Consider the following 14,161-nt stretch of genomic DNA (forward strand, 5'->3'; position numbering starts at 1 on the left):
AATATAGCACTAGGCAGGATATGCAGGCCATGTCCAATTTTCTATAAAAAAGTGTGTTTTGTCATGTATCAAGTGGAACAAACAATGTTAGTGAACAGTGCAGTGCTCCTATCAGTTTTGTGTGCACTCTAGTGTAAGTTCTAGGTCTATGCTGGTATCAGTTTTGTGTGTACATGGCAGTGAAAGATCTGGGACAGTGGTGGTATCAGTTTTGTGTGTACATGGCAGTGAAAGATCTGGGACAATGGTGGTATCAGTTTTTTGTGTACATGGCAGTGAAAGATCTGGGACAATGGTGGTATCAGTTTTTTGTGTACATGGCAGTGAAAGATCTGGGACAATGGTGGTATCAGTTTTTTGTGTACATGGCAGTGAAAGATCTGGGACAATGCTGGTATCAGTTTTTTGTGTACATGGCAGTGAAAGATCTGGGACAATGGTGGTATCAGTTTTGTGTGTACATGGCAGTGAAAGATCTGGGACAATGGTGGTATCAGTTTTGTGTGTACATGGCAGTGTAAGTTCTAGGTCTATGCTGGTGTCAGATTTGTGTGTACATGGCAGTGAAAGATCTGGGACAGTGGTGGTATCAATTTTGTGTGTACATGGCAGTGAAAGATCTGGGACAATGGTGGTATCAGTTTTGTGTGCACATGGCAGTGAAAGATCTGGGACAATGGTGGTATCAGTTTTGTGTGTACATGGCAGTGAAAGATCTGGGACAATGGTGGTATCAGTTTTGTGTGTACATGGCAGTGTAAGTTCTAGGTCTATGCTGGTATCAGTTTTTTGTGTACATGGCAGTGAAAGATCTGGGACAATGGTGGTATCAGTTTTGTGTGTACATGGCAGTGTAAGTTCTAGGTCTATGCTGGTATCAGATTTGTGTGTACATGGCAGTGAAAGATCTGGGACAATGGTGGTATCAGTTTTGTGTGTACATGGCAATGAAAGATCTGGGACAATGGTGGTATCAGTTTTGTGTGCACATGGCAGTGAAAGATCTGGGACAATGCTGGTATCAGTTTTGTGTGTACATGGCAGTGAAAGATCTGGGACAATGGTGGTATCAGTTTTGTGTGTACATGGCAGTGAAAGATCTGGGACAATGGTGGTATCAGTTTTGTGTGTACATGGCCGTGTAAGGTCTAGGTCTATGCTGGTATCAGTTTTGTGTGCACATGGCAGTGAAAGATCTGGGACAGTGGTGGTATCAGTTTTGTGTGTACATGGCAGTGAAAGATCTGGGACTATGGTGGTATCAGTTTTTTGTGCACATGGCAGTGAAAGATCTGGGACAATGGTGGTATCAGTTTTGTGTGTACATGGCAGTGAAAGATCTGGGACTATGGTGGTATCAGTTTTTTGTGCACATGGCAGTGAAAGATCTGGGACTATGGTGGTATCATATGTTTGTGTACATGGCAGTGAAAGATCTGGGACTATGGTGGTATCAGTTTTGTGTGTACATGGCAGTGAAAGATCTGGGACTATGGTGGTATCAGTTTTTTGTGCACATGGCAGTGAAAGATCTGGGACAATGGTGGTATCAGTTTTGTGTGTACATGGCAGTGAAAGATCTGGGACTATGGTGGTATCAGTTTTTTGTGTACATGGCAGTGAAAGATCTGGGACAATGGTGGTATCAGTTTTTTGTGTACATGGCAGTGAATGATCTGGGACAATGGTGGTATCAGTTTTTTGTGTACATGACAGTGAAAGATCTGGGACAATGGTGGTATCAGTTTTTTGTGCACATGGCAGTGAAAGATCTGGGACAATGGTGGTATCAGTTGTTTGTGTACATGGCAATGAAAGATCTGGGACAATGGTGGTATCAGTTTTTTGTGTACATGGCAGTGAAAAATCTGGGACATTGGTGGTATCAGTTTTTTGTGTACGTGGCAGTGAAAAATCTGGGACAATGGTGGTATCAGTTTTTTGTGTACGTGGCAGTGAAAGATCTGGGACAATGCTGGTATCAGTTTTGTGTGCACATGGCAGTGAAAGATCTGGGACAATGGTGGTATCAGTTTTTTGTGTACATGGCAGTGAAAGATCTGGGACAATGCTGGTATCAGTTTTTTGTGTACATGGCAGTGAAAGATCTGGGACAATGGTGGTATCAGTTTTGTGTGCACATGGCAGTGAAAGATCTGGGACAATGGTGGTATCAGTTTTGTGTGCACATGGCAGTGAAAGATCTGGGACAATGGTGGTATCAGTTTTGTGTATACATGGCAGTGAAAGATCTGGGACAATGGTGGTATCAGTTTTGTGTGTACATGGCAGTGAAAGATCTGGGACAATGGTGGTATCAGTTTTGTGTGTACATGGCAGTGGCAGATATGGGTCTATGCTGCTATCAGTTTTCTATGCACTATGTAGTGGAAGATCTGGGTTTTTGCTACTCTAAATTTTGTGTGTACATGACAGTGGAAGATCTGGGTCTGTGTTGTCATCAGTTTTGTGTGCATGACAGTGGAAGATCTGTGTCTGTGCTGCCATCAATGTTGTGTGCACATGACAGTGGAAGATCTGGGTCTGTGCTGTCATCAATGTTGTGTGCATATGACAGTGGAAGATCTGTGTTTGTGCTGTCATCAATGTTGTGTGCACGTGACAATGGAAGATCTATGTCTGTGCTGTCATCAATGTTGTGTGCATGACAGTAGAAGATCTGGGTCTGTGCTGTCATCAATGTTGTGTGCATGACAGTGGAAGATCTGTGTCTGTGCTGTCATCAATGTTGTGTGCATGACAGTGGAAGATCTGGGTCTGTGCTGTCATCAATGTTGTGTGCACATGACAGTGGAAGATCTGTGTCTGTTCTGTCATCAATGTTGTGTGCATATGACAGTGGAATATCTGTGTTTGTGCTGTCATCAATGTTGTGTGCATGACAGTGGAAGATCTGGGTCTGTGCTGCCATCAATGTTGTGTGCACATGACAGTGGAAGATCTGGGTCTGTGCTGCCATCAGTGTTGTGTGTACATGACAGTGGAAGATCTGGGTCTGTGCTGCCATCAATGTTGTGTGCATGACAGTGGAAGATCTGTGTCTGTTCTGTCATCAATGTTGTGTGCACATGACAGTGGAAGATCTGGGTCTGTGCTGTCATCATTGTTGTGTGCACATGACAGTGGAAGATCTGTGTCTGTGCTGTCATCAATGTTGTGTGCACATGACAGTGGAAAATCTGTGTCTGTGCTGCCATCAGTGTTGTGTGCACTTGACAGTAGAAGATCTGGGTCTGTGCTGTCATCAGTGTTGTGTGCACATGACAGTGGAAGATCTGTGTCTGTGCTGTCATCATTGTTGTGTGCACATGACAGTGGAAGATCTGGGTCTGTGCTGTCATCAATGTTATGTGCACATGACAGTGGAAGATCTGGGTCTGTACTGTCATCACTATGCACTAATAAATAGGGTACTTTATGCAGTAATTACTCTGGATATAATGAAATCCCTGGAACCCAGGAGCCATGGTGGCTAGACTTGGTTCAACAGCCATCAGGGTCAAGTGACCTTGAAAAATCCTTGACTTTCTTGACAAATGCCTTCTGGTTTTCTCCAAGAGCCTTGCATTTATCATAGGGAATAGAATACATTACATGGATTTTAAATTCAGGTAACTTTTTATTTTATATTTTCCCAAAAATATATATAATAAATAAATGTTTATACATAATACATTAAAAAAATCTGAGTGGTTCAAATGATACACGATGTGTAGTTACCAGGAGTAGGAAATATTGCTTAGTTGCACACTGAATTATTCTGTATATATAGTTGAACACTAATTGATTCTGTAGATATAGTTACAAACTAATTGATTCAGTGTATATAGTTACACACTAATTGATTCACTGTGCTTTCTTCTAGTTTTTTTAAATCTGTTTTTGCAGTGATAAACAGAAAAAACTTTTGTAGAAAGTTCAGTTAATCCTTGAAAACATGAAAAGTCCTTGAGAAAGCTGGGCTATATGAATCATGGTGTCCCTGGGCAAGGTCCATTTATCTGTTGCCCTGGAACTAAATGTCCCTGGGCAAGGTACATTTATCTGTTGCCCTGGAACTAAATGTCCCTGGGCAAGGTACATTTCTCTGTTGCCCTGGAACTAAATGTCCCTGGGCAAGGTACATTTATCTGTTGCCCTGGAACTAAATGTCCCTGGGTAAGTTACATTTCTCTGTTGCTCTGGAACTAAATAGTCATTGATGTGCTGTTTAACTCCAATCAATCAACCAACCAAGTAACATCATGGACCACATCATCTTATTGTTTTAACTGAATTTCATTCTGACTGAGGTAAAATATTATATAAAACAACAGAAGAAACCATGTGTGTGTTCTGTAATATTTGATATTTCATTTCTTTATATTTCAGTATAAGCAGATTTTGCTGCAGATCAAATCCAGCATAGCTGTATCAATTATACAAAACTAGACACATTTTGCTGGAAGTAAATCCAGTATAGCTGTATTAATTATAAAAACTTGACACATTTTGCTGGTAGTCAAATCCATCATAGCTGTATTAATTATAAAAACTTGACACATTTTGCTGGTAGTCAAATCCATCATAGCTGTATCAATTATAAAAACTTGACACATTTTGCTGGAAGTAGATGCATTATAGCTATATCAATTATAAAAACTTGACACATTTTGCTGGAAGTAGATGCATTATAGCTATATCAATTATAAAAACTTGACACATTTTGCTGGAAGTAAATCCAGTATAGCTATATCAATTATAAAAACTTGACACATTTTGCTGGTAGTCAAATCCATTATAGCTGTATCAATTATGAATACTTGACACATTTTGCTGGTAGTCAGATCCATCATAGCTGTATCAGTTATGAATACTTGACACATTTTGGTGGAAGTCAGATGTAATATAGGTGTAGCAATTATGAATACTTGACACATTTTGGTTGTTAGGTTGTTCTTTCCTAGACAGCTTGTTTGTCTACATCCTTACTAGTACCTCAGGTAAACAAAATAATTTAAAGTTTCAAATATAGTAAAACAAACAGATATAAATGCCTTTCAGGTGATGAAATAGCTTGCCATTTTGGGGTCTTATAACGCTTGGATGGCAAGTATGTCATTTAAATAAGTTCTTCAAAAAGAAAGGTGCCTGGTTCATCTGTATTTTGCTTAGAATTGAAAAATATTTGCAGTTGGAGAGAAGTTGATTCTATTCCATTATTTTGTATTCTTTGTTGAAGGATTTATTTAATTTGCTTCCAGTCATTTCAAACTACATTAACAACATCTAATTTTGTAGTGGTGAGTCTGGTGCTGGAAAGACAGAGAGCACAAAGTTAATCCTGCAGTTTCTAGCAGCCGTTAGTGGTCAGCATTCCTGGATTGAACAGCAGATACTTGAGGCTAATCCTATCATGGAAGGTAACTTTAAATCCGATACTTGAGGCTAACCCTATCATGGAAGGTAACTTTAAATCTGATACTTGAGGCTAACCCTGTCATGGAAGATAACTTTAAATCCTTTGAAATATTTGTTTTCCTTTGTATTATTTCTGTTGTTGTGCAGACAATTCTATTTGTCAGTAATGAGTTTGCTTCATTTGGTTTTTAACAGCACTTTTAAAACATTATTATCACACCAAAAAATTGGGAACTAAGTGTCTTTTCCAAGGACATACTGAGGTAGCCAACCCAGGAAGGCCTGGGTGGGTATTGAACATGTGACCCATGGATTACAAATCTGTCACTGTACCATCTGAGTTACCATGATCCTTTGTCAGTAGTTATATTCATGGATTAGAAAAGGGGTTATGTTCTTTTCATGGAGGGATTATTGTATGTTGTGACTTCAGTTTTAGTGTTCTGTGGTTACTGTGAAAAGCACAACAAATAATAGTGAAATCACAGTATTTGAGCTTTAAAGTTGAACACTTCTAATAATGACTATTACACCAAATTTTAAATTTTTAGAAATATTTCAGAACAAACACTTAAAACCAGAATATTTTAGTCTGCCCCTGGTTAATTATGAATATTACCCAACCTTTAGTCTTTGAAAAAATTTACCTGGCACAATTACACTCTAGCTTAGGATTATTTGATCCCTTCAAACCTATCGTGTGCTGAAAAATGGCATTAAACCCTACAACAACAACAAAAATCCCTTCAAACCTAGCAAGTTTTAAACTTGTATCTTGTTCTATTCATGCACTTTTTAATTTGAAAAAATAAAGTCAACAATGGTTTGCACAATGTTAAAGAAATGCTATTTTTAGATCAGCCTAATGTACATCATAAGGTGTATGGTTGTGATGCTTGCATAGGTAAAAATCTAGTCTGTAAATATACACAAGATAGATTTAGCTATGTAGAGACAAAACCTGAATCTGGTTGGTACAGTCCAGGTTGTTAACCAGACAGTAACCATCAGGGATTTAGCTTTGTAGAGGCAAAACCTGAATTTGGTTGGTCCAGTCGAGGCTGATAACCAGACAGCAACCATCAGGGATTTAACTTTGTTGTCGTTGTTGTTGTTGTAGGGTTTAACACCATTTTTCAGCACACGATAGGCTATACATGGCGGCCAGTATTAATGGTGGAGAAAGAACTCAGGAAAACCCCGGAAAGAACCACTGACCCACGAGATGCTACTGGCAAGCTCTCTCACATACCCACATTAACTGAATCTGAGACTCGAACTTACACAGACAGGTGAGATGGCAGTGATCCGTAACGAAGAGCGCTTTAGACCACTCGGCCACTCAGGGCCCCCAGTTTAGCTTTGTAGAGACAAGACATGAATATGGTTGGTCCAGTCCAGGCTGTTAACCAGACAGCAACCATCAGGGATTTAGCTTTGTAGAGACAGAACCTGAATTGGGTTGGTTCAGTCCAGGCTGTTAACCAGGCAACCATCAGGGATTTAGCTTTGAAAATACAAAACCTGAATCTCGTTGGTCTAGTTCAGGCTGTTAACCAGACAGTAACCATCAGGGATTTAGCTTTGTAGAGACAAAACCTGAATCTGGTTGGTCCATTCCCAGCTGTTAATCAGATAGCAACCATCAGGGATTTAGCTTTGTAGAACAAAACCTGAATCTGTAGGGTCCATTCCAGGCTGTTAACCAGACAACCATCAGGGATTTAGCTTTATAGAGACAAGACATGAATCTGGTGGATCCAGTCCAGGCTGTTCACCAGTCAACCATCAGGGATTTAGCTTTGAAGAGACAAAACCTGAATCTGTAGGGTCCAGTCCAGGCTTTTAAACAGACAGCAACCATCAGGGATTCAGCTATGTAGAGACAAAACCTGAATCTGGTTGGTCCAGTCCAGGCTGTTATTCAGACAGCAACCATCAGGGATTTTGCTTTGTAGAGACAAAACCTGAATCTGGTTGGTCCAGTCCAAGCTGTTAGCCAGACAGGAACTGTTCTTGATACCAGACTCGGGTCTCTTTTGGAAAGAAATAGAGACAATCAGTTTTCCTCTTTATACTTATAGCGGTTGTAAAATATTGAATATTTCAGTGAATAAGGATTATAAATAATCTTTGAATCAACATTTCAAAAATGTCTGATAGTATACTAATAGTGAATCTGTTTCCTTTAATAGGCATTCCATTTCAGAACTATGTTGAACTATGACCCTTTGCACAGTTATTAGTAAAAATTTTAAGATTGTTGAATTTTATAATATCAGTCTTTAAACAGTTCAAATATGTATTTTTTGTAAAATTAATAAAGAATATGGACAGAAAAGTTTAGAGTTATAACAATTTGAAATTATTGGTATGTTATAGCCATGGTCTATGTGACCCACTTACTGAGTACCAATTAGCTGGGCAAACCTAGTGTATCCATTATGTATTATAATATATTTCAGTAACCATTGTTTTGATTGGATGCATGCAAACACATTTTCAATTATGTCATCTTTATTTTTGCTCATATCTTTAAATAGATAGTGAAAAGCATAGCAACAGACTAGAACAACTTGAAATTAAACTTCTATTACTTCAGTGAGTAGAACAAATCTTTTCACAATAATATTTTACAGCAAACAGTTTTGAAAGAAAAAATGTTCTCACAAGGTACCCAAGGAAGGAGAGTAAATCTTGCTGAAATAAAATTAGTAGGAACAGTCATGTATCGTATTTTGAGAACAAGATATGGATAGTCTTGGACCCTTTTTTCTAAAGAGATGTAAATGTGAATAGACCAAAAGTGGAATACATTAAGAATGCAAAAATGCATGATAATTATAAAATAATTTTGGCAGCTGTTATTGGAATTAATTAAAAAAAAACAATTTTCTTTCCAGCATTTGGAAATGCCAAAACCATTAGGAACGACAATTCCAGTCGATTTGGAAAATATATAGACATTCATTTCAACCAGAAGGGTTCAATAGAGGGTGCAAAGATAGAGCAGTACTTGTTGGAGAAGACAAGAATTGTGCACCAGGCTCATGATGAGAGAAATTATCACATCTTCTATTGTATGTTGGTTGGTATGACTCAAGAAGAGAGGAGTAAGCTGGAACTTCAGGATGCTTTGCACTATTACTATCTCACACAGGTATTACTGTCTCACATAGGTATATACTTTCACACACATGTATTACTGTCTCACACAGGCAATTTTTTCTTGGATATGCATGTAGTAATTGCGAACAAGAGAGGGCACACAATGGCTTTGCAAAATTTACTAACTTGGCACATTTTTATTATGATCCATGAAATCTTGTGTCATTACCAGAACATTGTTCCATTGGTTAACCCTTTACTTCACTGCATATGTTGCTGTATAAACTATCATTACACATGTGCCAACTCTAATGAGAGCAGTGTGTGTTAAACAGAACACAAGCTGTCTAAATGATTTTATAATGATAGGCTGGGCCAAGAAATTTCTAGCAGTGTGGTTTATGGCCAGTTCAACATAAATTTTGACTGTTTTGCCTTTACATAAATTTGTTTTTTGTGAAGAGGTTTTAGGACAAAGTTTTATAGTTGTATAATTTTTTTTATAATGAATTTTTATTATTATATGTTGTATAAAACTAAGATAAATCATTCATCATTTCATCAGCGATGTTCTATGACCAAGAGTTACCTTTCTTGATTTCTAAATGAAAAGCGTTGCCCACATCTGTAACACTAAGTCATCCATCTGTGATAATTATCAAAATTAGTGTCTCCTACATTGATATTGGAATATTTATTTTAGCTTACTGAAGTCTTGGAGCTCACAATTCTCATCATTCCAACCCTAGAAACTGGTGAACATGTCCTGGATGATGGCTGCCATCTTTTATTAGGGAGAATCCAACCCCTTACTTTTTTTAAATAACAGATTATGACTGTGCCTTAAATAGGAACCACATGATGTGATATCATTGTCATTTTCTTCAATACATATAGTTTTTAAGTGCATTACTTCCTGATGGTAGTGCTGTGAAAACTGAGTTCAGAATGGTTGATGTTTACTGTAAGCATGAAAATGTGCTTGTATAGAGATGATGCACTGACATCCAAATATGCTTGTATGTTTCTCAGATAAATGTGCTTCCATTTGAAATGTGATATAGTGCACTTACACATAGTGTAGGGTTAAGAAACGAGGAACACTATTGGGAAGTTTAGGGTTATGGAAATAGGTACACTTCTGTGTTGTATAGGGTTATGGAAAGAGGTACAGTTATGTGCAGTATGGAAACAGGTACACTTATGTGTAGTATAGGGTTATGGAAAGAGGTACATTTATGTGTAGTGCAGGGTTATGGAAAGAGGTACATTTATGTGTAGTACAGGGCTATGGAAAGAGGTACACTTATGTGCAGTATAGGGCTATGGAAAGAGGTACACTTATGTGCAGTATAGGGTTATGGAAAGAGGTACAGTTATGTGCAGTATGGAAAGAGGTACACTTATGTATAGTATAGGGTTATGGAAAGAGGTACATTTATGTGTAGTGCAGGGTTATGGAAAGAGGTACATTTATGTGTAGTACAGGGCTATGGAAAGAGGTACACTTATGTGCAGTATAGGGCTATGGAAAGAGGTACACTTATGTGCAGTATAGGGTTATGGAAAGAGGTACAGTTATGTGCAGTATGGAAAGAGGTACACTTATGTGCAGTATAGGGCTATGGAAAGAGGTACAGTTATGTGCAGTATGGAAAGAGGTACATTTATGTGTAGTACAGGGCTATGGAAAGTGGTACATTTATGTGTAGTACAGGGCTATGGAAAGAGGTACACTTATGTGCAGTATAGGGTTATGGACAGAGGTACATTTATGTGTAGTGCAGGGTTATGGAAAGAGGTACACTTATGTGTAGTATAGGGTTATGGAAAGAGGTACATTTATGTGTAGTGCAGGGTTATGGACAGAGGTACACTTATGTGCAGTATGGAAAGAGGTACATTTATGTGTAGTACAGGGTTATGGACAGAGGTACACTTATGTGTAGTATAGGGTTATGGAAAGAGGTACATTTATGTGTAGTACAGGGTTATGGAAAGAGGTACATTTATGTGTAGTACAGGGTTAAGAAAAGGTCATATAACATCATTATTAGTGCAGTTTTGCTTGTGTAATCTTCAGTTTCTATATGCCAGGCCTTGAGGAAAAACTTTGAACTATAATACTTGAATCTGACAGGAGAATTGAGCATAGTTTCATTTAGCTGCAAGGTCGTGTGTACTTAAAGTATTTCCCAGTATTTATCATGTGTTGTCCACTATGTTGTGGGTCCATCGGTCAAGTTTCTGATTACCACTCAGGCCAATGAAATAGTCCACAGGTGCTTGTTAACACTTGGGGGAAATGAAATCGATATTCATAATTCAGTTTCAGCCAGATTTGGAATTTGGGTTTATTTCATCGAAACTTGGGATGAGCTCATTATTGAGCTAGATAGAAGAATATTAATGAGGTGATCTTGCATCTGATTGGTTGGTTTTGTTATCATTTTATAGGCCATTTTTCTGATCTGACTTTGATTAAACATGGAATATATGCTTGATTTTTAACAATACATGAAAGAATATTTCTTAGAAAGGCCGAATTGATGTATAAAGTATCCAGAAAAGACATTCCTGTCCAACTAAACAATATCTTTCACCAAAGAGATATTGATGGTACTCCAAATTTAAGTTCCATAAGAAGTAAAAATTACATTATACCAAGGCCAAAGAAGGAATTGTTTCAAAAAGGTTTTCAATATACTGGTCCGATGGTATGGAACAATATTCCCAGTGACATAAGTCAGGCTCCTAGCATTTCATTTTTTCATAATCAGTGTCTTAAATGGATGAAATCTTTAGAAAATTGAACAGTTCTAGTACAAAAAATACCGCCTGCTTTTCTGTAATTTTGCATCATTTTAATAGTTGAATTTTTCAGTGTAGGATGATATTTTATGTTTTATATATGTTTATGTTTTCACAGATGCCTGTGCATGTGTTCCAGGCTCGATAATTTGAATTTTAAAATTACCTAATTATTTAGTGTCAAGCCAGATTCTTCACATCATGTTGTATATACTGTATATATTGTACATAACAGATAGAAGGCCTTAAGGTAGATTAGTTCTGTAACTAATTGAGATACCTTCTCTAAATAAAGTCTTTATTATTATTATTATTATTATTATTATTATTATTATCTAATTTTGATTAAACTTGGTGTAAAGGCTTAACAAGATCAGGATCACAGATGAGTTCATTAATAAGTGAGAATCATGCATATTAATGAAATGATCTTGCATCTGATTTGCTAGCCTTGTTATAACTCTGGAGGCTACATTTTTAATCTGATTTTGATTAAAATTGGAACATGGGCTTAGAATATCAATGTCTTGGGCAGTTTTGAAAGTAAATGGAATCGGTGTACATCGATGAAATGATCTTGAATCTCACTGGCTGAGTTTGTGACCATTCTTAGAGTCATATTATCATAAAGATTGGGGATGATGTCAATTATGAACAAAAGAATAGCTGTGTATATTAATTTTGCTTTTATCTTAGAAGGAGTTTTATCAGGATATTATAAAATTTAAAATTCAACATGATGTAAACTTTGGGAGATAGTTTACATGGGATGTTTACTTATGGTACCACATAAACCTGCTTTGTGAAGTGGTCAGCTGTCAAGTTGTGAGGTGAGCACTAAAGATCCCACTTGAGCCTCTTACTATCTTGTCCATTATCCCAGCATTTTCAAGTGATTTTAATCCATGTCAGTTTTGAGAATTTTAGTTGGGGTCCACACTACTGATCACATTATGTACCAAACCATGGAATAATGAGAATGGTCAACAATTAGATTAATGCATTTAGGGTGTGTTGGTGTTAGGGGGAGTGGAATAAACAAAATGCCAGTAAAAAGTTATGTAATCATTTTAAAATAGAACATTAACCATTGTTGGGGTTAACCCTAAACCTAAGAACATTAATTATGGTCTATAAGCTCTAGGTTTCTGAAACTTAGTTAAATTAGATGTTAATTTTATGTCAGCTTGGCCCATGTTTTGACTATTGCTAAGGGGTGTCTAAAATAAGAATTCAGGAGCCAGGATGTCACTGTGTTATATCCAAATTATATCCAAACCAGGATGCCACTGTGTTATATCCAAATTATATCCAAACCAGGATGACACTGTGTTATATCCAAATTATATCCAAACCAGGATGCCACTGTGTAATATCCAAATTATATACAAACCAGGATGCCACTGTGTTATATCCAAATTATATCCAAATCAGGATGCCACTGTGTTATATCCAAATTATATCCAAACCAGGATACCACTGTGTTATATCCAGAATATATCCAAAGCTCATCACAGTGAGGTTCCTGTACAATAATTGTGATCTGTCCCAAGGTACATTTGATTTCTACCTTAATTTGTACATTTGTTTTCTACCTTAATTTGTACATTTGATTTCTACCTTAATTTGTACATTTGTTTTCTACCTTAATTTGTACATTTGATTTCTACCTTAATTTGTACATTTGTTTTCTACCTTAATTTGTACATTTGTTTTGTACCTTAATTTGTACATTTGTTTTCTACCTTAATTTGTACATTTGTTTTCTACCTTAATTTGTACATTTGATTTCTACCTTAATTTGTACATTTGTTTTCTACCTTAATTTGTACATTTGATTTCTATCTTAATTCAGGGTGGAGACATCAGATGTGAGGGTAGAGATGACAAGAAGGAGTTCGCTGATATCAGGTCTGCCATGAAGGTACTCATGTTCAATGACCAGGAAGTCTGGGAAATTCTCAAGGTTCTTGCTGCTTTGCTTCACATGGGCAATCTACAGTACAGCAGTATGTATCTCACCATATTTCCATTTAATGTAGGCTTAATGGATAAATAATAATGATAATAATGAGGACTTTGTATAGCGTCAAATCTTTAGAAGCTCTAAGCGCTTTACAACATTAGACAGCACCTATAAGATAAAAAACATATAATAATATTATTACAAAAACAAACACCATGAAATTAGAAAAAACATTAAAAAATAAAAAATCATGTTGAGAATATTTCAGGTAGGAAACATTATTAGATCTTTAAGTTTGTTCTTGCAGTCGAAATAAGTGAGTTTTGAGAGCCCTCTTGAATGTGATCACTGTGTCTTTGTGTCTAAGTTCAGTGGGCAATTCATTCCACGTTGCTGGGCCTTGGTTTGCAAAAGAACGCTGTCCATATGACTTTGTTTTCATAGTGGGAATAATGAGTATATGATTGTCAGAAGAGGAGCGTAAGTATCTTGCTGGTGTGTACACATGGGTGAGATCGGATAGGTATGCTGGACTAGAGTCCGACAGTGATACTTAGCACAGAGAACAAATTTTGTGTTTGATTCTGGATAGAATAGATAGCCAGTGTAGGGTACAGAGCAGCGGGGAGGTGTGCTCTGATCGTGGTACTCTAAGTATGATCCGAGCAGCTGTGTTTTGAACTTTTTGAAGTTTCTGGAGCAGATATTGAGATGAACCAGACAGAATTGAGTTACAATAGTCCAGTCTTGAAAGTACTAATGAACACACAAGTGTTTTAGTGGCATCAACTGAAAGATATTTGCGAATTGAGCTGATGCATCTCAGCTCAAGATATGCAGCCTTGCACATGTTCA

General features: G+C 37.2%; 1 protein-coding gene across 4 annotated transcripts in view; it reads left to right on the forward strand.

Annotated features, from left to right (window-relative positions):
- Positions 1 to 14,161, forward strand: part of LOC149800512 (myosin-VIIa-like) — a 246,110-nt gene that overhangs the window by 104,204 nt on the left and 127,745 nt on the right. For all 4 annotated transcript variants that reach the window (XM_089960143.1, XM_089960141.1, XM_089960144.1 and 1 more), the window contains 3 exons: positions 5,302 to 5,423; positions 8,325 to 8,581; positions 13,196 to 13,349. In XM_089960143.1, the coding sequence (XP_089816269.1) occupies positions 5,302 to 5,423; positions 8,325 to 8,581; positions 13,196 to 13,349 (533 nt within the window). The remainder of the gene's footprint in view (positions 1 to 5,301; positions 5,424 to 8,324; positions 8,582 to 13,195; positions 13,350 to 14,161) is intronic.

The sequence above is a fragment of the Sinohyriopsis cumingii genome, chromosome 5 (assembly GCF_028554795.1).
Source record: "Sinohyriopsis cumingii isolate HCF-2022 chromosome 5, ASM2855479v2, whole genome shotgun sequence".
Taxonomy (NCBI): domain Eukaryota; kingdom Metazoa; phylum Mollusca; class Bivalvia; order Unionida; family Unionidae; genus Sinohyriopsis; species Sinohyriopsis cumingii.